The 25196-nt window shown below is 38.4% G+C and overlaps 1 protein-coding gene across 2 annotated transcripts in view; it reads left to right on the top strand.

The window, feature by feature from the left end:
- IFT81 (intraflagellar transport 81) overlaps window positions 1-25196 on the top strand; it is an 87796-nt gene that overhangs the window by 25643 nt on the left and 36957 nt on the right. For both annotated transcript variants that reach the window (XM_065903988.1, XM_065903990.1), the window contains exon 11: window positions 3907-4053. In XM_065903988.1, coding sequence (XP_065760060.1) covers window positions 3907-4053 — 147 coding nt within the window. The remainder of the gene's footprint in view (window positions 1-3906; window positions 4054-25196) is intronic.

Below are 25196 nucleotides of genomic sequence, written 5' to 3'. Positions count from 1 at the left end.
TGTTTCTCTGCTGATATATCCTATATTTTGCCTTTCAAAATGTTTTAAGGTTGCTATTTAATGCACATTGCAGGGGATTCCCTGGTTGGAGGGTGGGGTGGTTAGGACTTGGTGCTTTCACTGCCAGGGCCCAGGTTCAACCCCTGGTAGGGAAGATAAGATCCCACAAGCCATGTGGTGCAGCCTGATACATATATAAATATACATGTATGTGTCTGTTATTGTTGTTGTTTAGTCACCCAGTTATGTCTGACTCTTTGCGACCCCATAGACTGTAGCAGGCCAGGCCTCCCTGTCCCTCAGCATCTCCCAGAGTTTGCCCAAATTCATGTTCATTGCATCAGTGATGCTGTCCAGCCATCTTATCCTCTGATGCCCTCTTCTTCTGCCCTCAATCTTTCCCAGCATCAGAGGCTTCCAATGAGTCATCTGTGCGCATCAGATGGCCAAAATACTGGAGCTTCAGCATCAGTCCTTCCAGTGAATATTCAGAGTTGATCTCCCTTAAGATTCACTGGTTTGGTCTTGCTATCCAAGGAATTTTCAGGAGTCTTCTCCAGCACCATAGTCCGAAGACGTCATAGTTCTTTGGCATTCTGTCTTCTTTACATTCCAGCTGTCACAACCAAACGTGACCACTGGGAAGACCATAGCCTTGACTATACAGACCTTTGTTGGCAGAGTGATGTCTCTGCTTTTCAACACTCTCTCTAGGTTTGTCATTGCTTTCCTGCCAAGAAGCACTTGTCTTCTGATTTCATGGCTGTAGTCACCATCCGCAGTTATTTTGGAGCCCAAGAAGAGGAAATCTGTCACTACTTCCACCTTTTCCCCTTCTAATTTGCCATGCAGTAATGGGGCTGGATACCATGATCTTAGTTTTTTTTAATATTTAGTCTTAAGCTGGCTCATTCATTTTCCTCTTTCACCCTCAACAAGAAGCTCTTTAATTCCTCTTTGCTTTCTGCCACTAAAGTGGTATCATCCGCATATCTGAGGTTATTGATGTTTCTCCTTCCTATCTTGATTCCAGCCTGTAACTCATCCAGCCCAGCATTTCTCGTGATGTGCTCAGCATATAGATTAAACAAACAAGGTGACAGCAGACAGCCCTGTTGTACTCCTTTCTCAATCTTGAACCAATCAGTTATTTCATACAGGGTTCTAACTGTTGCTTCTTGATCCGCATACAGATTTCTCAAGAGACAGGTGAGATGGTCTGGTATTCCCATCTCTCTAAGAACTTTCCAAAGTTTGTCATGATCTACATAGTCAAAGGCTTTATCAAAGTCAGTGAAACAGAGATGTTTTTCTGAAATTCCCTTACTTTTTCTATAATCCACTGAATTCTATCTTTAACTCCTCTTCCTTCTCTAAACCCAGCTTGGACATCTGGAAGTTCTTGGTTCGCATAATGCTGAAGCCTAGCATGCAAGGTTTTAAGCATGACCTTACTAGCATGGGAAATGAGTGCAATTGTCCGATGGTTAGCACATTCTTTGGTACTACCCTTCTTGAGGATTGACCTTTTCCAGTCCTGTGGCTCCTGCTGGGTCTTCCAGATTTGCTGACATAATGAATGCCAAGGACTTCGCTGGTGGCTCAGATGATAAAGAATCTGCCTGCAATGCAGGAGACCCAGATTCGATCCTTGGGTCAGGAAGATCCCCTGGAGAAGGGAATGGCAACCCACTTCAGTATTCTTGCCTGAAGAATTCCATGGACAGAGGAGCACTGTGGGCTACAGTCCATAGGGTCACCAAGAGTCGGACACGACTGAGCAACTTACACAGCTATCTGGGGCCAACATCGTACATTTTCCCATCCCTTTGTCCTTAGGGAGTGGCAGCAGCTATATTGCAGGCATTGTTCTGCAGTGAATGTAAAACCTTGATGGCATCATCCTTTAGGGATTTGAATAGTTCTGCTGGAATTTCATTGCATCCACTAGCTTTATTAACAGCAGTGCTTCTTAAGGTCCACTTGACTTCACACTCCAGAATGTCTGGCTCTGGGTGACTAACCACACCATCATAGTAACCTGGTTCATTAAGATCTTTTTTATACAGTTCTTCAGTGGATTCTTTTCATCTCTTCTTGATCTCTTCAGCATCTACTCAATCTCTACCATTTTTACCCTTTATTGTGCTCATCTTTGGGTGGAATTCTTCCTTGATGTTTCCAATTTTCTTGACAAGATCTCTAGTCTTTTCCCTTTTTTTGTTTCCTTCTATTATTAAGCATTGTTCATCGAAGAAGGCCTTCTTGGCTCTTCTAGCTATTTTTTGGAACTGTGCATTTAATTGAATGTACCTTTCCCTCTCTCCCTTGCTTTTTCACTTCTCTTCATTCTTCCACTATTTGTAAAGCCTCCTCAGATAACCACTTTGCCTTCTTTTCTTTTTCTTTGGGATGGTTTTGTTTGCCGCCTCCTGTACAATATTACAGACCTCTGTCCATCATCCTTCAGGCACATCGTTAGCTAGATCTAGTCCCTTGAATCTGTTGGTTACCTCTACTGTGAATTCATATGAATTTAAGTCATACTTGGCTAGCCTAGTGTTTTTCCCAGCTTTTTTTAGTTTAAGCCTGAATTTGCTGTGAGAAGCTCATGGTCTGAGCCACAGTCAGCTCCAGATCTTGTTTTTGCTGACTGTATGCAGCTTCTCCTACATCTTTGTCTACAAAGAATGTAATCAGTTTGATTTGGGTATTGACCATTTGGTGGTATCCATGTGTAAAGTTGTCTTTTGTGTTGTTGAAAAAGGTTATTTGCTATGACTTGTACATTCTCTTGGCCGAATTCGTTAACCTTTGCCCTGCTTCATTTTGTTCTCCAAGGCCAAACTTGCCTGTTACTCCAGGTTTATCTTGACTTCCTACATTTACATTCCAATACCTAATGATGAATAGGATATCTTTTTTAGGTGTTAGTTCTAGGAGGTCTTCCAGGCCTTCATAGAGCTGATCAACTTCAGTTTCTTCAGCATCGGTGGTAGGAGCATAGATTACTGTGATATTGAATGGCTTGCCTTGGAAACAAACAGAGATCATTCTGTCATTTTTGATGTTGCACCCAAGTACCATATTTTTAACTCTTTCGGCAATTACATGGGCTACTCCATTTCTTCTATGGGATTCTTGCCCACAGTAGTAGATACAATGGTCATCTGAATTAAATTCACCCATTCCTGTCAGTTTTAGTTCACTGATTCCTAGGATGTCAATTTTTATTCTTACAATCTCCTGCTTGACCACATCCAATTTTTCTTGATTAATGGACCTAACATTCCAGGTTCCTATACAGTACTGTTCTTTGCAGCATCGGATTTTACTTTCATCAGCAGACACATCCACAACTGAGTGTTGTATCTACCTTGGCCCAGCCTCTTCATTCATTCTAGGTCTATTGGTAATTCTTCTCCATTCCCCAGTAGCATATTGGACACCTTCAGACCCAAGGGACTCATCTTTTGGTGTCATATCTTTTTGGCCTTTTATACAGTTCATGAGGTTCCTACGGCAAGTATACTGGAATGGTTTGCCATTCCCTTCTCCAGTGGATCATGTTTCGTCAGAACTCTCTGCTAAGATCTGCTTATTTTGGGTGGCCCTGCACGGCATGGCTCATAGATTCAGAGTTATGCAAGCCTCTCTGCCATGACAAGGCAGTGATCTATGAAGGGGATATGTGTATATGTGTGTGTGTGTGTGTATATATATACAGCATACTCATACTAAATATCAAACTCATGATAGCAGGTGGTAGGGCAAAGGGTATTGTCAGGAGAAGTTGACCTGATATTGAAAATTTAGCTCAGTCAGTAAAATCTAAAAATACATAATTTCAGAAAATAATAGAAAGTTGATTGTCTCATTTTACATTCTTATTTAATGCTCAATTAGGCATCTATCATTTCTCGTAAAAAAGAAGCCAAAGCTGAGGAACTTCAGGAAGCAAAGGAAAAGTTAGCCAACCTAGAGAGAGAAGTGTCAGTGAAGACAAATCAGACCCGTGAATTTGACGGCACTGAAGTTTTGAAGGGAGATGAGGTAAGTTGAGATGTCTAATGGGACGAGAATATGGTTATTACTTTTGTTTGAAACCATTAATGTTTTTTACTTTTTAGTTTGTCTGTCAGTAATGGAACATTCATCATGTTGATGTTTGGCAGAAACCAACACAATTCTGTAAAGCATTTATCCTTCAACTAAAAAATAATTTTAAAAAAGAAAGATAAAATAATAGGAAGTTCATTTATTTTATGAGACTTATTTATTTAAAACTGAAAACTCTGAGACTTCCCTGGTGATCCAATGGCTAAGACTCCATGCTCGCAATGCAGGGGGCCCAGGTTCAGTCCCTGGTCAGGGATCCAACATGTGCAACTAAAGATTCTGCATGCTGCAGCTAAGACTTGGTGCAGCCAAATAAATAAAATAAAAATAAATATTTTTTAAAATAAAAATAAAACTGAAAACTCTTTTCAGTAATACTGAGATATGCTTGATATATAATGACAGAGATTTTAGTGATTTTATGAAGTAATGTTCCACATTTTCACTTTTTAAGTGGATTTATATTGGATTTATTATAAGTATTAGGTTATAAAAGTGAAACCAAATGAGTAGGAACTGTCAGGTAAGCAAATATTCATATTTTTTTATAAATATAATTCCATAAAGGGCTGAGAAAATATCACTAAGTTACTTCATCAATAATGTGTACTTGGCCAGTGGGACTGGCATTAAAATGACTTCATTAAAAAATGCTTACAAATTTAAAAAATATAATTATGTGTTACATTGCTGTCTCTTTACATTTTGAACAATGATTTAGCAGCTCTTATTTCACTTATCCTTCTGTCAGACTCATGAGATGAGTAGGACAAGTAATACTGTCATTTATAGATGGTTGAAGTTAAGCATCAAAAATATAAACCCCATCTCCTTTTTATGAAGTTATCTCAAGAAAGAGTAAATTAATGAAGCAAAATATCTTGCCTTCAGCTCAGCGCTCTTTTTTTTTTTTTTTAGCAAAACAACTGATAGGTCATATTTTAGTCCCTATACATTGCATCTCTTTACCACCTCTAACAGCTTTTTTATGTTATATTAGCTACTAGTCCTCAGCAAAAGCTACTTGGGAAAACTGTTCAGGTCCAAACCTCATTTTTGGCTTTGAAAAGTTATTGAATTCCTAGTGTTACAAATTGGCAGTGAATCTTCACTGTGCCAAACACAAATGAATTGTTTCCATAGCACCACTTTCCTCTGGTGCTTTTGATTGTAGCCTCTCTAGTTGCCTTCTGGTTTATTGAGGAGGTAGAATTCATGAATCAGCACTTGATTGAAAATTTTCTTTGGCTTTTAACATCCACTTCCAGGGGAATTCCCTGGCAGTTCAGTGTTTAGGACTGAAGGCTTTCATTGCAGGGGGCACAAGTTCAATTTCTGGTCAGGTAACTGAAGACTGCCTGCCGAGTGGTGAAGCAAAAAAAAAAAAAAAACACATTAACTTACAGATCGCTTTAAGAAATGGGAGTATTTTACAACTAAAACAGCTGGAAAAAGAAGAACTTAAAAAATCCCAAAATTAGCAGAAGGAAAGAAATCATAAAGATCAGAACAGAAGTAAATGAAAAAGGAATGAAAGAAACAATAGTAAAGATTAGTAAAACTAAAATTTGGCTCTTTGAGAAGATAAACAAACTTGACAAACCTTTAGCCAGACTCATCAAGGAAAAAAGAGAGAAAAGAATCAAATCAACAAAATTAGAAATGAAAAAGGAGAGGTTACAACAGACAATGCAGAAATACAAAGGATGGTAAGAGACTATTATGAACAAATATATGGCAATACGTGAACTGTGAACTTCCAGATGTTCAAACTGGTTTTAGAAAAGGCAGAGGAACCAGAGATCAAATTGCCAACATCTGCTGGATCGTTGAAAAAGAAAAAGAGTTCCTGAAAAACATCTATTTCTGCTTTATTGACTATGCCAAAGCCTTTGACTGTGTGGATCACAATAAACTGGGGAAAATTCTTTAAGAGATGGGCATACCAGACCACCTGACCTGCCTCTTGAGAAACCTGTACGCAGGTCAGGAAGCAACAGTTAGAACTAGACATGGAACAACAGACTGGTTCCAAATAGGAAAAGGAGTACGTCAAGGCTGTATATTGTCACCCTGCTTATTTAACTTATATGCAGAGTACATCATGAGAAATGCTGGGCTGGATGAAGCACAAGCTGGAATTAAGATTGCCGGGAGAAATATCAATAACCTCAGATATGCAGATGACACCACCCTTATGGCAGAAAGTGAAGAGGAAGTAAAGAGCCTCTTGATGCAAGTGAAAGAGGAGAGTGAAAAAGTTGGCTTAAAGCTCAACATTCAGAAAACTAAGATCGTGGCATCCAGTCCCATCACTTTATGGCAAATACATGGAGAAACAGTGGAAACAGTGTCTGACTTTATTTTTCTGGGCTCCAAAATCACTGCAGATGGTGATTGCAGCATTGAAATTAAAAGACGCTTACTCCTTGGAAGGAAAGTTATGACCAACCTAGACAGCATATTAAAAACCAGAGATATTACTTTGCCAACAAAGGTCCATCTAGTCAAGGCTATGGTTTTTCCAGTGGTCATGTATGGATGTGAGAGTTGGACTATAAAGAAAGCTGAGTCCCAAAGAATTGATGCTTTTGAACTGTGGTGTTGGAGAAGACTCTTGAGAGTCCCTTGGACTGCAAGGAGATCCAACCAGTCCATCCTAAAGAAGATCAGTCCTGGGTGTTCATTGGAAGGACTGATGCTGAAGCTGAAGCTCCAGTATTTTGGCCACCTGATGCGAAGAGCTGATTCATTTGAAAAGACCCCGATGCTGGCAATGATTGAGGGCAGGAGGAGAAGGGGACGACAGAGGATGAGATGGTTGGATGGCATCACCGACTCAATGGACATGGGTTTGGGTGGACTCCAGGAGTTGGTGATGGACAGGGAGGCCTGGCGTGCTGTGGTTCATGGGGTCACAAAGAGGCGGACACGACTGAGCAACTGAACTGAACTGATATGGCAATAAAATGGATAACCTGGAAGAAATGGGCAGATTCTTAGAAAAGTTCAATTTTCCAAGACTGAACCAGGAAGAAATAGAAATTATGAACAACCCAGTTATAAGCACTGAAATAAAAACTGTAATCAGAAATCTCCCAAAAAATGAAAGCCCAGGACCAGATGGCTTCACAGGTGAATTCTATCAAGCATTTAGAGTAGAGCTAATGCCCATCCTTCTAAAACTCTTTCAAAAAATTGCAGAGGAAGGAACACTTCCAAACTCATTCTACACAGCCACCATCACCTTGATACCAAAACCAGATGAAGACAACACCAAAAAGAAAACTATAGGCCGATATCACTGACAAACATATATGCAAAAATCCTCAACAAAAGTCAACATAATTCAACAACATATTAAAAAGTTCATATGCTGTGATCAAGTTGGGTTTATTCCAGGGATGCAACAATTCTTCAATATATGCAAATCAATCAATATGATACACCATATTAACAAACTGAAAGATAAAAACCATATGATAATCTCAATAGATGCAGAAAAAGCCTTTGACAAAATTCAACACCCATTTATGATTAAAACTTCAAAAAATGGGCATAGACGTGCCATTTACTCAACACAGAAGAGGCCATATATGATAAGCCCATAGCAAACATTATTCTCAGTTGTGAAAAACTGAAAGCATTCCTCCTAAGATCAGGAACAAGACAAGGATGTCTGCTCTCACCACTATTATTCAACATAGTTTTGGAAGTCCTAGTTACAGCAGAAGAAAAAGAAAGAAAAAGAATCCAGATCAGAAAAGAAGAAGTAAAGCTCTTACTGTTTACAGATGACACGATGCTATACATAGAAAACCCTAAAGATACTATCAGAAAATTACTAGAACTAATCAATGAATTTAGCAAATTCACAAGACATGAAATTAATACACAGAAGTCATTTGAATTCCTATATGCTAACAATGAAAAATCAGAAAGACAAATTAAGGAATCAGTCCCATCACCATTGCAACAAAAAGAATAAAATATCTAGGAATAAGCCTACTTAAGGAGACAAAATAACTGTTTACAGAAAAATATAAGACACTGATGAAAGAAATCAAAGATGACATAAACAGATGGAAATATTCCATGTTCCTAAGTAGGAAGAATCAATATTGTGAAAATGAATATACTACCAAATGCAATCTACAGATTCAGTGTGATCCCTATCAAATTACCAATGGCATTTTTCACAGAGCTAGAACAAAAAATTTCACAATTCACATGGAAACACAGAAGACCCCTAATAGCCAAAGCAGTCTTGAATAGCCAAAGCAGTCTTGAGAAAGAAGAATGGAGCTGGAGGAATCAACCTTCCTGACTTCCAGTTACCCTGCAAAGCTGCAGTCATCAGGACAATATGGTACTGGCACAAAAGCAGAAATATAGACCAATGAAACAAGGTAGAAAGCCCAGAAATAAACCCATGCACCTATGGGTACCTTATTTTTGACAAAGGAGGCAAGAATATACAATAGGGCAAAGATAGCCTCTTCAATAAGTGGTACTGGGAAAACTGGACAGCTACATGTAAAAGAAAGAAATTAAAACACTTCCTAACACCATACACAAAGATAAACTCAAAATGGACTAAAGACCTAAATGTAAGACCAGAAACTTTAAAACTCTTAGAGGAAAACATAGGCAGAAGACTCGATTACATAAGTCAAAGCAAGATCCTCTATGACCCACCTTCTAGAGTAATGGAAATAAAAACAAAAGTAAACAACTGGGACCTGATTAAACTTAAAAGCTTTTGCACAGCAAAGCAAACTATAAGCAAAGTGAAAAGACAACCCTCAGAATGGGAGAAAATAATAGCAAATGAAACAACTGACAAAAGATTAATTTCCAAAATATACAAGCAGCTGATACAACTCAATACCAGAAAAACAAACAGCCCAATCAAAAAGTGGGCAAAAGACCTAAACAGACATTTCTCCAAAGAAAACATATAGATGGCAAACAAACACATGAAAAGATACTCAACATAACTCATTATTAGAGAGATACAAATCAAACTACAGTGAGATATCACCTCACACCAGTCAGAAGGGCCATCATCAAAAAGTCTACAAACAATAAATGCTGGAGAGGGTGTGAAGAAAAGGGAATCCTTTTGCACTGTTGGTGGGAATGTAAATTGATACAGCCACTATGGAAGACAGTATGGAGATTCCTTTAAAAAGTAGGAACAAACCACCATCTGACCCAGCAATCCCACTCCTAGACATATACCCTGAGGAAACCAAAACTGAAAAAGACACATGCACCCCAATGTTCATTGCAGCACTATTTACAATAGCTAGAACATGGAATAAACCTAGATGTCCATCAACAGATGAATGGATAAAGAAATTGTGGTACCTATACACAATGGAATATTCAGTTCAGTCGCTCAGTTGTGTCCGACTCTCTGCGACCCCATGAATTGCAGCACACCAGGCCTCCCTGTCCATCACCAACTCCGAGTTTGCTCAAACTCATGTTCATTGAGTCGATGATGCCATCCAGCCATCTCATCCTCTGTCGTCCCCTTCTCCTCCTGCCCCCAATTCCTCCCAGCGTCAGGGTCTTTTCCAGTGAGTCAACTCTTCACATGAGGTGGCCAAAGTATTGGAGTTTCAGCTTCAGCATCAGTCCTTCCAATGAACACCCAGGACTGATCTCCTTTAGGATGGCCTGGTTAGATCGATCTCCTTGCAGTTTACTCAACCATAAAAAGGAACCCTTTTGAGTCAGTTCTAATGAGGTGGATAAATCTAGAGCCTATTATACAGAGTGAAGTAAGTCAGAAAGAGAAAGATAAATATTGTATACCAATGCATATATACGGAATCTAGAAAGATGGTACCAAAGAGTTTATTGCATTGCAGGGCAGCAGTGGAGAAACAGAGAGAACAGACTTATGGACATGGGGAGAGGGGAGGAGAGGGTGAGATGTATGGAGAGAGTAACAGGGAAACTTACATTCAGTTCACTTCAGTTCGGTAGCTCAGTTGTGTCCGACTCTTTGTGACCCCATGAATCACAGTGCGCCAGTCCATCACAAACTCCCTGTCCATCACAAACTCCCGGAACTTACTCAAACTCATGTCCATCGAGTCAGTGATGCCATCCAGCCATCTCATCCTCTGTTGTCCCCTTCTCCTGCCTTCAATCTTTCCCCACATCAGGGTCTTTTCTAATGAGTCGGCTCTTCACATCAGGTGGCCAAAGTATTGGAGTTTCAGCTTCAGCATCAGTCCTTCCAATGAACACCCAGGACTGATCTTCTTTAGGATGGACTGGTTGGATCTCCTTGCAGTCCAAGGGGCCCTCAAGAGCCTTCTCCAGCACCACAGTTCAAAAGCATCAATTCTTCGGCACTCAGCTTTCTTCACAGTCCAGCTCTCACATCCATACATGACCACTGGAAAAAGCATAGCCTTGACTAGACAGACCTTTGTTGGCAAAGTAATGTCTCTGCTTTTTAATATGCTATCTAGGTTGGTCATAACTTTCCTTCCAAGGAGTAAGCATCTTAAAATAGATAGCCAATGGGAATTTGCTGCATGACTCAGGGAACTTGGAGGCTCTGTATCAACCTAGAGTGGTGACTAGGGATGGAGAGGGAGATGGGAGAGGGGGGACATATGTATACATATGGCTGATTCATGTTGAGGTTTGACAGAAAACAACAAAATTCTGTAAAGCAGTTATCCTTCAGTTAAAAAAAAACCCGCATCAAGAAAAGAAAAGAATTGGGAGTATTTTAAATGATACTTGGAAGCCAACAGAGTGTGCTTCATGATATCCTTGCTATCCAGGAAATAAATATTAATTATGCAGCAACTTTGCTTTATAAGAGAACAGGCTATCTCCTAGCATTTTTATCTTTTCTTAGGAAAATACTGCCTGTTTGACAAATACCAATTGCTATGGCCATATTTGGCACTGAATAGTGCTTATAACTCAGTATTAGATATTCCCTCTATGCAAATATGACAGAAAAGAACCTCATGCCAAGCTATTAGCTTTTATCTTTGACAAATTATAGTGAATAGGAAAAGTATCTGATGACAGAAAAGAGCACCTTTTTTAAGGGGAAAAATAAATTTGGATATGGATAAGGTCAACTTAATTTTTAAACAATGTTTGGTCAGAAACTAGAATAAATCAAGTAAATCATTTGGCAGTTACCTAAAAGAACAGAAGGTATTGGGGAACATTAAGCATAATTTTATAAAGAACAAATCTTGGTAGACCAATTTTGTTTTCTACTCTGATAAAGTGGTAGACCATATGGACAAAAGGGAGAAAGTTTGTTCTACTTAAAATTATATAATATAGCTGGACTTCACTGAGGTTTCATTTGGTATCACGTGGTAATTGCCAAAAAATCATGTTCTTTGCCACCCATCTGTTAACACAGTTGGTGAGAGGGTATCAAGAAATAGTAGCATGGTGTTCGAAAAGAATATTGTGCCCAGAGTCACAAATAGAAGAATGAGGAGAGGGAGGGCTAACATTTATTGAGCAACTTTTATGCATGGCTCTGTGCTAGATGATATGCAAACATATATTTCCCTTCTTCTTGAAAGAGAGATTACTATTATTTCCATTTTACAACTAGTTGAAACTCAGGAAAATTATAGATTTACACAACTAATAAGTGGTCACGCAGGATCCAGGTCTCTCTCACATGTTCCTGTTGACCTTAAGCAAATCACTTCTCCATTTATAAAATAATGGGTGTCCAAGCTTCTGAGAAACTCAAAGGCTAAAGTCAACATGTAACATCTGGCATCCAAAAGTGATCATTCCTTTGGGACCCATGTTGTTGCACCTGGAAGAGGCAGGGTAGCAGACTAATTAAGTCATGGTCTCTATAACTTGGTCTGAGTGCACATCCTGTCTTTCTCAGCCTACTTACTAGCTGGGTGACGTTGGCCAACTTCGTTAATGCTTGGAGACAGTAAATAACTTGCCTGAAGTCACACAGTGAGTTGCAGAGCAAGGATTTGAATCTGAATCTGAATGCCTCTGCAGCTGTGCTCCAAAATGAATACTGAACTATTCTTCATGGCACTATTAGAATGAGTTAATTTTAAAATTCATATTTGACTCTGAATAGGACCACAGTGTACACAGTCATTAACTGGAAATAATAGTTTGCTAGAAACTGTATGACAGCCATTTATTTGGAAATAAACCTTCATTCCTTGATTATCCATGTGTAGTTGTTTGACTAATCTTTTCTTGGAAAAATTGAGGAATGTGACTGTGTTAGGATGAATGTAACAAATATTATACATTCCTTTGTCATTTTCTCTTTAGAGATCAGTTCATTTTTAAAGTTCAGTATCGAAGTATGTGTCTTGATGCTTCCTACTCTCATTAAAGTCAATATTCCAGACGTTACATTTTGTCTAAGAATTTTAGCTCTTCTAATTGCAGATGACAAGTGCTACAGGCATTTGTTCTTTACTAGATTTTTCATTTGTGTTCCTTTGATTTTTCTTATTAAAAAAGATGGGGACCTCCCTGGCCATCCAGTGGATAAGACTCTGTGCTCCCAATGCAGGGGGCCTGGGTTCAATCCCTGGTCAAGGAACTTCATCCTGAGTGCTGCAGCTAAGACCTGGAGCAGCCAAATAAATAAATATTTTTTAAAAAACAGGTGAAGAGCCTAAAAACACTTGTTTTTTTCCTTATACTTTGGCTAACAGTTATGTTCAATGATTGCCTTGTAGGCAACGCGTAAGGATAAGCACAGCAAAATCTTATTCTGCCAGACTTCTGACATAGGTTGGAATTTATTGCACAGTTGGAAGTATCTTCTTAGTGATAGAGATTTTCTTCCAGTCTAGTCTATCTTGATTTCTTTCTCTTCAAACAAGTGTTTGGTAGGTGATAAAGAGGTTAAATTTAGAGACTACAGTTTCTAACATAACTTAAAATTGGTAATAATGAGTCTCTAACTCTTCTTTATATCTTGAAGTTTTCCGTACTGGATTTAAGTGTATAATAAAGTAGAAGTCTCACTGAATGATATTCTCAAAGAATTTTGATTGCTTTCATCTCTGAGAGAAGTCACCCCCAAAATGCCATGGAACTTTGCCCTTGATCCTAACCTGCTTATTATTCTCATCAATAATTTAGTTTAATAATGTTTGTTATGTAATTGAATATGCCAGACACTATATTAGGCTTATTATATACATTATCTCATTTATTTCACTGAAGAACTCTATGAGATAGGTATGATTATTATTCCTAGTTCTTACAGATAAGAAAACCAGCACACAGAGGACTTAGGCTAACTTATCCAAGGTCATATTGCTAGTAAGTTGTGGCACCATGATTTGAATTGAGGTAGGTCGCACAGAGTCGGATATGACTGAAGCAACAGCATGCATGCATGCATTGGAGAAGGAAATGGCAGTTCACTCTAGTATTCTTGCCTGGAGAATCCCAGGGACAAAGGAGCCTGGTGGGCTGTTGTCTATGGGGTCGCACAGAGTTGGACACAACTGAAGTGCAGCAGCAGTCTAGCTCCAGAAACCTTAATAATTTTCACATGACAGAAAGCTAGAAGGAATGTCAGTCCGAGACAGGTGATAGCATTGTAATTCAAAATCATCTTGGTAGTTAGGAACCTTGTGCTTAAGCAAACAAAATGTCATTAATGGGATTATAAATAATAATAATGCAGAATCTGAGTTTTATCTGCAGCTCAGAAATTATCCATTAGTTGTTACATGGCAGCCTGTATGGGAAGGGAGTTTAGGGGAGAATGAATACATGTATATGTATGGCTGAGTCTTTTTGCTGTCCACCTGAAACTCTCACAATACTGTTAATCAGCTGTGCGTGTATGCTCAGTTGCTTCAGAGTTGTGTTCAACTCTTCTTGACCCTATGGATTATAGCTGTTAATCAGCTATACTCCAGTATAAAATAAAAAGTTTAAAAAAATCATCTAGCAGTAATGCGGCTTTAAAAAACAAAAATGTTGGGAATTCCCTGACAGTCCAGTGGTTAGAACTCAGTACTGTCCCTGCCAGGGCCCCAGATTCAATCACTGGTGGGGAAACTAAAATCCCATAAGCTACCTAGCTTGGCCAAGAAAAAAAATTTTTTTAATTATACTCTTAATAAAAGTGTAATATCCCATTTATGTGAAATTATGCTTAGAATATTATTTTACATTTTTGGCTTCATGTTTTAAGAAAGACATAATCAAGCCAGAGTCCAGATGAAGGTGATCAAAACAAATGAAAAGTCTGGAAACATTCATGGAAAGAATTCATTATGAATTAGCTGAGAACAAAAAGCTAGGATTATGGAAGAATCTGTGCAGAAAAGAGTTAAAACAGTGGACCTGAAACTGCTATTTTTAGAAAAACTTGCTTGCAAGATTGGCCCTTGGCTGGCATCTGGGAACTTGGATTTTAGAAGAATTCCCACCATTCCTTGATAAGAGTGGCTCACGTGCCTAAACTATACGTACAAAGAGTGTGGTTTATGTTGAACACCTGCTTTCCTTCTTGGAGTCTGGAACTTTGGTATGGGCTAGGCAGAGTATGCCTACATGATCAGCCCCCAGTAAAAACTCTGGGCTCTGAGTCTCTGATGAGCTTCCCTGGTTGGCAGCGTTTCACATGTGTTGTTATACCTCCTGGTTGGAGGAATTAAGGGAGAAGACTCTTGGAAGCTTGCCCCTGGTTTCCTCCTGACTTCACCCCATGTGCCTTTTCCTTTTGCTGGTTTTGCTTTGTACCGTTTCACTGTAATAAGGCACGGCCAAGAGCGTGATTTTATGCAGAGTCCTGTGAGTTCTCCTAGCAAATCATTGAACCTGGGGGTTGTTTTGAGGACCCCTGATTCAAATGGATTAGTATTACTCTTGTTTTGGGATGGAATGTTCTTGCTGGATCTACTAAATTCATCTGGTCTAATGGGTCATTTAAGGCCAGTGTTTCCTTATTAAATTTCTGTCTAGATGATCTGTCCATTGATGTAGGTGGGTGGTAAAGTCCCCTACTATTATCATGTTACTGTCAGTTTCTCCTTTCATGTTTGTTAATATTAGCTTTGTGTATTTAGGCTCTCCTGTCTTGGATGCATCGATGTTGTATCTCCTTGTTGGATTGATCCCTTTATCATTATGTAATGTCCTTTTTCTTTGTTTTAAAGTCTATTTTGTCTGATATTAATGTTGCTACCTCAACTTTTCTTTTGTTTCTATTTGCATGGAATACCTTTTTCCATCTCCAAATCAAATTGAATTCAACAACATAGTGTACATCATATACCATGATCAAGTACGATTTATTCCAGGGTACATAAAATAATAATAATAAAATAATATTTTAAAAATCAGATTGTACAAATAATATCTGAATACATTTTCATGGAATGTAAAGCAAACAGTACACATAAAGCAGAAGTCCCCATTGATTACCTTCTACCTCCACTCCTCAGACTCTGTCAGAGAGAAACCACTGCTACTAATTTTGTAAACCCTTTTAGTCCTTCCTCTGGAGATAGACAGAGATTGGATAATACTGCTTTGTGGGTTTTTAAAAATGTGAATGATATTGTACTGTGTGTATTGTGCAACTTACTTTTAATAACATGTGTCAGAAATTTTTCCATGTCAGTAAATGAAGAGGCTTTTCTCTAGAGGTTTAGAAAATCGCTCTGAAGGCAGAACACCTGTGTGCAGATCTCAGCTTTGCCACCTCTCAGCTGTTCAACCTAACAGCTATTGTCAGTAGTTACCTAACTGCTCTGTGCCTCAGTTTCTTTATCTGTAAAGTGGTGACAATAATAGTACTCACCTCGTATGGTGGCTGTGAGGGCTAAATGATTTAATATAACTAAGCAGTATACAACAGTGGCTGGTTTATAGGAAGTACTTCACAAATACAAACTATAGTTATAATAATTATTGTCATGTACAAAATTTAATTGCTATATTGTGTTCTATAGAATGTACAATTTTTTTATTCCAACCAAGAATATACAAGAGGATCTGTTTCCTCTGTTATTTAAAACAGCACTTGATCCTCAGTCTTTTGATTTTTTGGTCATTCTGACAGTATTATGTTTTAATTTTTATTTCTCTTAAGATTGAACAACTGTCCACATACATGTTTGGTCATTTATATTTCTTCTGTCATTTGCCCTTTTATTGTCTTTCTTCATTTTTTTCTAATGGAGTGAATGTTTTTAATCTCTTTACCATATTTATACCTGGATTTTAGTTATTAATCTGGATAATTGTTCTAATCTGTCATTTATCTCTGAACTTTGTATATACTGTCTTTTGTCACACTGAGGGTTTCCTCCCCTTTTTTTCCGAACAGTTTTATTGAAATATAATTTATGATAAAGTACAAATTGTTGCTGTTGTTCCATGCTATGATAACTTCATATATTGAAACAGAATTTTAGTAATAAGTGACCTTGGTTTTCCATAATTTGAGGTGCTATAAAAATGTTTACATAGAATTATCTTGCTTTATGCAAAATTCGGTGTCAGAGGAGATTTTAAAAGTGTTACAGCAGAGTATAATAGTAAATGTTCATAATTATGAATCTGAGTTGTCAATAAAAGGTTGATGTGATCAGTACGATTTTAAGATAACAAAGCAGGAGTAGCATCTCTCCCAGGAATCATACCATGTTATTATTTTCCCAGCTCACACCCCACAACCCTGAAACATTCCCATACCACTCTGTTCACATGTGTTCTAAGATGTGCATACTCAGTTACTCAAGTTATGTCCAGTTCTTTGCAACCTCGTGGACTATAGCCCTCCAGGCTCCTCTGTACATGAGATTCTCCAGGCCAGAATACTGGAGTGGGTTGCAATGTCCTCCTCCACATGGTCTTCTCAACCCAGGGATTGAACTCATGTCTCCTGCATCAACATGCCAACTATTTACCACTGAGCCACCTGCAAAGCCCGTGTTCTTAAGATACAGCTCACTTAAGATCACTTGTTAAATTTCTGCCTCCCCTAAGAAAACAGTAAGCTCCATTATGGCAGGGCCATACCTTTTTTTCGCCACCATTTACTTAATAGCTGGCATGTAATAAACACTTGGTAAATGTGTAGAAAACCTGAATAGAAGTGTATAATCTAATCAAGATACAGAATTTTTCGTTAGAAAATTGATAATATTTTAAAATGTCATGGCACTTCAGTTGATAAGAAAAATTATTTTTATAAAGTCTTCATGCTAACCATAGTTGTTTATTATATGAAGTTATTTTTAAATACCTGACCAAAAACCTAAATTTGCCATTTAATACAGTAGTCCTCAGTCAGTTCTTTTGTTAAATATGATCTTCACCCTTTCATGGGCAATAATCTGAGCTTGGTGACTTTGTCTCACTAATGGAAGAGCAGAGAATAGAGGCTGTACCTAATGTAGTAGTGCCACATAGCCTCCAATCTTTACCATCTTTGCCACCTTGGTATCTCTAAATCTCTGCTTTAATTATTGGAAAAGCAAAACAAAAAATTAGCTGCAGTGATTCAGTGCTAGTACCCTTCTTGGAGCTGTCGTTCAAATGAATGCATGCCTTTTGAGTCTGAACTTTTTTTATAGCAACAACTGAACCTTTGGTTAAGGTTCCATTGGCATTTCATGCATTGAAAGGTCACTCCTGGTTTATGGTGTACGGGTTTAGAGTTCATTATATTTTCTTCCCTAACCATTAAAAGAAGCTCAGCTGTTTTGCAGTTAAGGGCTACTTTAAAAATGTGCTTGATCAAATAATATGTATAAGTAGCTTTAGAAAGAGCCAACCGACTAATTCTACAGCTACTGACGGAAATCCTAGAGCTAAATTGCAAAGATTATGAAATCTTCTTTAAATACTTCAAAGAGAAGCACAATGAAGATAAGGGAATCCTGGCAAGATTAGTTGCAGCTGTCAGATCCTGAAAAATTAGGAATCAAATTTTGACACTTGTAATTGAATCATCCACCCTTCTAAGTGAGTCCAGGCAAACCTGTGATATTTTTAGAACCTTTCAAATCACATTACCCTCTTTAGAGTTCATAGCAGGACCTGAGGCCCCTAAAATTTCCCAGGAGATGGAACAAAACAGAATCAAATAAATTTGCCTCATTTCACTGCAATAGAAGGTAGGCTATTATATATGCAGTCCATGTAATCCCACAACTTTAACTCCAAATGTGAAAACTTTTCATAGAAAATGTTTTTGAGAGTTAACTGCTTGGACAGCAGTTGAAAACCCCATTAGAGATATAGTAACAGCTGCATGGTGGTGATTTGATTTATAATAGAAGCACAGAGACCTTGGATGGTATGATTAACTGTGTTTCCCAGATGGATATTCCTATGCCACAAGTTTCTATTAAGACAGATTTCTACTAGCATATATCACATTGCTTATTATAGACCCTCCCAAGAGAATCAGCACTTACCTATCCACTACCATATGTAGGTAATTATGTTGTTTATGCTTGACTTAGTGAGATTTTCTAATTTAAAGTTGAAAACATAAAACTAACAGGTTGGAAAAGGTTAGAATAGTGTTTGTATGTCTGTATATATTGCGCTAGTTATGATGAGTGATATGAAAAGACTAACATTTTAGCAGAAAACAAAGGTTGCATAAAAACATTTTTTTTCTTGACTTAAAACAAATAACAACTCTGATACCAGACTTCAGGGAATCCAAGTGATTTATGACATGAAGCATGACTTGAAAAGATGGCCTTTTTCAGGTTTTCTTCAAGTCTGAATTCAGACAGAATAGAAACATTAACAAGTGGGTAAAAAAAATTATGACCATTGGGCATATTCATTCTACTCTTGAACAGTTGGTGTTATCCATCTCACATATAACTCTCTTGGGCCTATTTCTGTAGTTTTCTGTGGTTGAACATCATTTGATAAAATAATTGACAAAGATATGATTTAATTAAGAAGTGGAAAATCGCATGGATAGTGCACTAACAGGATTTGAGGACACAAGTTTTCATTCTAATCCAGTTTTTTTCTAACTTTCTGAACTTTGATGAGTTGTTTTAATTTCTCTATAGGTTTTCTTCTCTGTAAAAGGAGGAATAGTGTTAAAAAATAGCTCTTTGTGATTCTTGACCATATAAAGTGCTTATTATACAGTTGTCTTATAAAGTCTTCACAGCTTAAGTACTGTGAAAATAGCTTCATGCCCGATATTGAGTTGGAAATTTGCAACAGGAGCAGAGATTCTTGTTTCCACGTAAGTATCCAGAATGATATCTAGAATCCAGTAATACTTTTGAGTTCCAGATAAGCTTGAAAAATATTTGTAAATGATTACATACATAGGGAAATAAGCTGCCTTGTCCTTTTAAAAAGCTTGCCCAGATTTTGACCATTACTATTAAATGTTCCAAACATATTAAATGGGCAAAAGGAGAAAGAAGATCTGTCAAATTCTATTTTGATCACAAAGGAATTGAGTCTGTAAAATTGGTCCTGAAGCCAGAATCCAGTACTATTAAAACATTAATCTTACTAATCTCAGCATCTGAAATGATGGCTGCTCTTTCATAGATGACAAATTTAGATTACAGTTGTGTATTGGACCAAATGATTAGTAATAGCTGCTATAATGGGCCTTTCTGCACAGTGGCAATCTTTATAGTTTACTTTCATGACAAATTGGTTTGATTGGCCTGCTCTATGTAGTGCAGTGTTGAAAGCTTTTTCCTTAATGTTCCAAGGATTTATTGTTTATCTTGTGCCAGAGTTCCTTCAAAATATTTAAAATTTTTAAATATCTAAGAAAGAAATCTCAAAGAATTCACGTGTGACCCTACAAACCCAACACAACACTTATCTTTATTTATTCATTCTTTCCCAATCTCGGTTTATAAAGATACATACAAAAATTTTAGTTGTACTCAGCGTATGTAGATTTGTAGTTTCTTGGAGTAGTGAGTGTTCTATTTTACTTCTAAAGAGCACTATATCACACCTAGATCTCTACTCTTCTGTTCATTCTAATTATTTGACATCTCTTGGTTTCTTAGTGTTTAAAAGGAATAGTAAATTATCTCATCATCCATGTAATCTTTGTTCTTATTGTTCAGTCACTAAGTCGTGTCCAATTCTTTGTGACGCCATGGGCTGCAGCATGCCAGGCTCCTCTGTCCTCCAGTATCTCCCAGAGTTTGCTCAAATTCATGTCTGTTGAGTCAATGATGCTATCTAACCATGTCATCCTCTACTACCCCTTTCTCCTCTTGCTTTCAATGTTTCCCAGCATCAGTTTGTTCCAGTGAGTCGGCTCTTCACATCAGGTGGCCAAAGTATTGGAATTACAGCCTCAGTAGCAGTTCAAACAAAATGACAGACATTATTAATCATTATCCATCGTTCAATTTTATAGAACATTAGTACATTTTTTGGATCTTATTTAAATACCTCCCCAAGGTCACTTTAAGTGGTGGAGCAAAGATTTGAAATTATTTCTCTGATTGCAAAGCCCATGATCTCAACAATTCTCTGAACTGCATCTGTGACCCTGTTGTACTTCTCCTAGGACTTTTAATGATTAATTTATAAGTTTATAAATGTTTGCCCAGATAAGTCATTATAACACAGAATTATGAGTAAATTTAATTTTTAATACTCACAGTCTATTCAAATTAAAGTCTATCAGCTGTAAGATTTTTGTTGGTGATGGGCTTTTTTTGAGGTGGAGTGTTCTTTTCATTATAATTTTTTAGAGTAACACAAATATGTAGTTTAAAAACTAAAACAGGGGACTTCTCTGGTGGTCCATTGGTTAAGAATTTGCCTGCCAGTGCAGGGGACACATGTTCAATCCCTGGTCCAGGGGCTAAGATCCCGCATGCTGCAGGGCAGCTAGGCCCATGCACCACGACTCCTGAGCCCGTGCACTGTGAAGCCAGTGCTCTGCAGCGATAAGCCCACACGCTGCAGCTAGAGAGTAGCTCCCACTCACCGCAACCAGAGAGCCTGTGCGCGGCAAAAAAGACCCAGTGCAGCCACATGAAAGTAAAACAGTACGACAAAGCTCATAATGAAAATAATGGTACCCTTCCATGCTCCCAAGTCATGCTTCCTGGAGGCAACCACTTTTAATGCTTTTAGTTGTTTCTTCTAATATTTACCTTTGTATTTCTAAACAACAGAATTGATTTTTAAAAAAATTTTGGACAGGCTATGACCAACCTAGACAGCAGAGACATTACTTTGCTGACAAAGGTCCGTCTAGTCAAAGCTATGGTTTTTCCAGTAGTCTTGTATGGATGTGAGAGTTGGAGTATAAAAGAAAGCTGAGAGCCAAAGAATTGATGCTTTTGAACGGTGGCGTTGGAGAAACCTCTTGAGAGTCCCTTGGACCGCAAGGAGATCCAACCAGTCAATTATAAAGGAAATCAGTCCTGAATATTCATTGAAGGACTGATGCTGAAGCTGAAACTCCAATACTTTGGCCACCTGATGGGAAGAACTGACTCACTGGAAAAGACCCTGATTCTGGGAAGGATAAAAGGCAGGAGGAGAAGAGGACAACAGAGGATGAGATGGTTGGATGGCATCACCAACTCAATGGACATGAGTTTGAGCAAGCTCCAGGAGTTGGTGATGGACAGGGAAGCCTGGCGTGCTGCAGTCCATGGGGTTGCAAAGAGTTGGACAGGACTGAGCAACTGAACTTAACCATAGGAAATGAGGATTTAGCTCTACATTCTCCATTCCCTGTCTATCCTCCATATATATCCTTATGTTCTTTATAGCTTCCCAATATAATTATAATTTCTGATTATGTCACTATTTACTATATACATTATGATGATTGTATAAACATGTTATTTACAGCTAAGCCACACAGCATATTATGATTACGTACCCTTTCTTGTACACTTCTGTTTGTTTGTTTTTTCCTAAATACTGACCTCATTTTTTTGTTTTTGTTTGGTTAGTTTTTTTATGTACCTATCACTCACTTAACTCTAAACCTTCTGGTAGAACTGTACAGTTTCTCTTAATAAGGCATTATGGTCATCCACAGTAATCTAGTAATTATATTTCTTAAACCTTGGGACTAATTCTTTCTGGATCCTCTCCCATTCTTCTGTTCCAGTGTACGAAAATTAATTTCTAGGCTTGCTAAACAATGGTAATCTCAGACTTCACAGTCATTATCCTGAAAATTTCTCTTAACTACTCTTTTGTTTTGGATCTCCTGTTTCCCAAACCTCAAGTCTTCTCTTTCTTGGTTTATTTTCTTGTTATAATAGAGAATGTTCCTAAAAATAGGGACTTGGATAATAAGTTTTTGTGAATCTTGCTTGTTCCAAACTGTCTTTATTCCATCCTCATATGTGATCAATAATTTGACTAAATAATGAATTCTGGTTGAAAATCTTTTTCCCTGAGAAATTTGAAGGCATTTTTCTATTGTCTTGTGGAATTCATTGGGCTTCCCTGGTGGCTCAGTGATAAAGAATTTGCCTGCCAATGCAAGAGACTAAGAGACTCAGGTTCCACCCCTGTGTTGAGAACATCCCCTGGAGGAGGGCATGGCAACCCAGTCCAGTATTCTTGCCTGCAGAATCCCATGAGCAGAAGAAACTGGCCGGCTACAGTTCAAAGGGTCCCAAAGTGTAGGACATGACTGAAGCAACTGTGTACACACACACTCGCTAGTATTCCTTGTTGGTATCTGAGGCTGTTCTGATTCCCAGTCCTTTGCTGTGACCTTCCATTGTTATTATTGTCATTAACCTCTTCTTGAAACTTTTAGAATCCTCTCTTTATCTCCAGTTTTCTAAATTTTTAAGATTATATACTTAAGTATAGCTCTTTCTTTCATTGAACTGAACATTCTATTGGCTCTTCTAATTTAGAATCTTTTGTTCTTCAGTTTTGGAAAGTTTTCTTGTATTATTTCTACCTTTTTTGTTTCTTTTGTCTTCTGAAACCATTGGTTAGATTTGGGACCTTCTTGACTGATTCTTTAATGTTTATTTACTTTCAAAATGTTTAATTTTTTAAAATTATGTTAAATAAGAATAGTGAAAGTGTGTGTTTGTGTGTGTGTTGTGTATGAAAGGTGTCCCTTATGGCTCAGACAGTAGAGAATCTGCCTGCCATCTGGAAGACCTATGTTCTGTCCCTGGGTTGGGAAGATCCCCTGGAAAGAGGGCATGGCAACCCACTCCAGTATTCTTGCCTGGAGAATCCCCATGGACAGAGGAGCCTTGGTTCAGTTCAGTGTCTGACTCTTTGCAACCCCATGGACTGCAGCACTCCAGGCTTCCCTGTCCATCACCAACAAAACTTGGTGCGCACCAGGACCCAGGAGAAAGGAGCAGTGACCCCACAAGAGACTGAGCCTGTGAGTGTCCAGGAGTCTCCAGTAGAGGCATGGGTCGACAGTGGCTTGCTGCGGGGTCAGTGGCACTGAATACAACAGTCCTGGGAACTTGGGGGCATGCTGGCATAAGTCCTTTTGAAGGAGGACTGCCATTACCCCTACCATAGTTTGGCCTCAGGCCAAACTACAGGGAGGGAAAAGAGTCCTACCCATCAACAGAAAATTGGATTAAAGATTTACTGATCATGACCCCACTCATCAGAGCAAGGCCCAGATTCCCCCACAGTGAGTCCCTCCCAGGAAGCTTCCACCTGCCTCTTATCCTTCTCCATCAGAGGGAAGACAGAACAAAAACCACAGTCATAGAAAACTAACCAAGCTGATCACATGGATCACAGCCTTGTCTATCTCAATGAAACTATGAGCCAAGCCATGTAGGGACACCCAAGATGGATGGGTCATGGTAGAGAGTTCTGACAAAATGTGATCCACTGGACAAGTGGCAAACCACTTCAGTATTCTTGCCTTGAGAACCCCACAAACAGTATGAAAAGGACAGGGACAGAGGAGCCTGGCGGGCTATAGCCCTTCGGGTTGCAAATAGTTGGACACAACTGAGGGACTAAGCATGTACTTTTATTACTCAGCTTAAAAAAGCAACACTTTTGAGATTCCTTTTGTCCCTCTACCTTATCCCATCCAGTTTCCACCCATCTCAGAGGTCACTCCCATCATGAGTTAGGTTTTTATCCTTCTCTGATTTTTATTTACTGTTTGACACCCATTTGTATCCCTAAGCAGTATATTATTTAGTTTCCCTAAGCAATACTACTAATGGGCGCATTCTCTGTTTATTCTGTAACTCGCTTTTTTGGCTCTACATTATTTCTTGACACTACAATTGTTTATTTTGATTGTATATACTATATTGTATGAATATACAACAATTAGTTATGGCATATTTTCCAATTTTCTGCTATTGCAGTGTTTCTATCAACATTATGATGTATGTCTCCCTGTGACTATGGGCAGGGATTTTTGGAGGGTAGTGTTTCCTAACTTTTTTCACAAGATGGCACTTAAAGTAAATAGTTACTGAGTACTAAAATACTGTTTAGCATACTGAGATAAAAGGACAAGGCTGCTTATAGCTGAGGATGACTGGCCTGGAAGTTCTTTATAATATATTGAGCAGCTGCTATAGAGTCTAAGTGGATTAATAGGCACACCTCTACTGTTTGTACCACATGAGTGTCCTGGAGCATACCCCATTTAGGAAGACGTGCTCTGGAGCAGTGCTTCTCAAAGTGTGGTCTGAAGACCTGTTCTGGTCCACAAACTGTTAGTTACTAATTCATAACCATGTAAATTAGGAGGAAGCATTTAGGAACATGTAAATAGGAAGTCAAGAAACACCTGGAGTAACAGGCAAATTTGACCTTGGAGTCCAGAATGAAGCAGGACAAAGGCTAATGGAGTTTTGCCAAGAGAACGCACTGGTCATAGCAAACACCCTCTTCCAACAACACAAGAGAAGACTCTACACATGGACATCTCCAGATGGCTAACACTGAAATCAGATTGATTATATATTTTGCAGTCAAGATGGAAAAGCTCTATACAGTCAGCAAAAACAAGACCGGGAGCTGACTGTGGCTCAGATCATGAACTCCTTATTGCCAAATTCAGACTTAGATTGAAG

Source organism: Muntiacus reevesi, chromosome 13 (assembly GCF_963930625.1).
Source record: "Muntiacus reevesi chromosome 13, mMunRee1.1, whole genome shotgun sequence".
Classification (NCBI taxonomy): Eukaryota; Metazoa; Chordata; class Mammalia; order Artiodactyla; family Cervidae; genus Muntiacus; species Muntiacus reevesi.
Note: the sequence above shows the minus strand (reverse complement) of the source record. Positions and strands in the feature narration are given on the sequence as shown.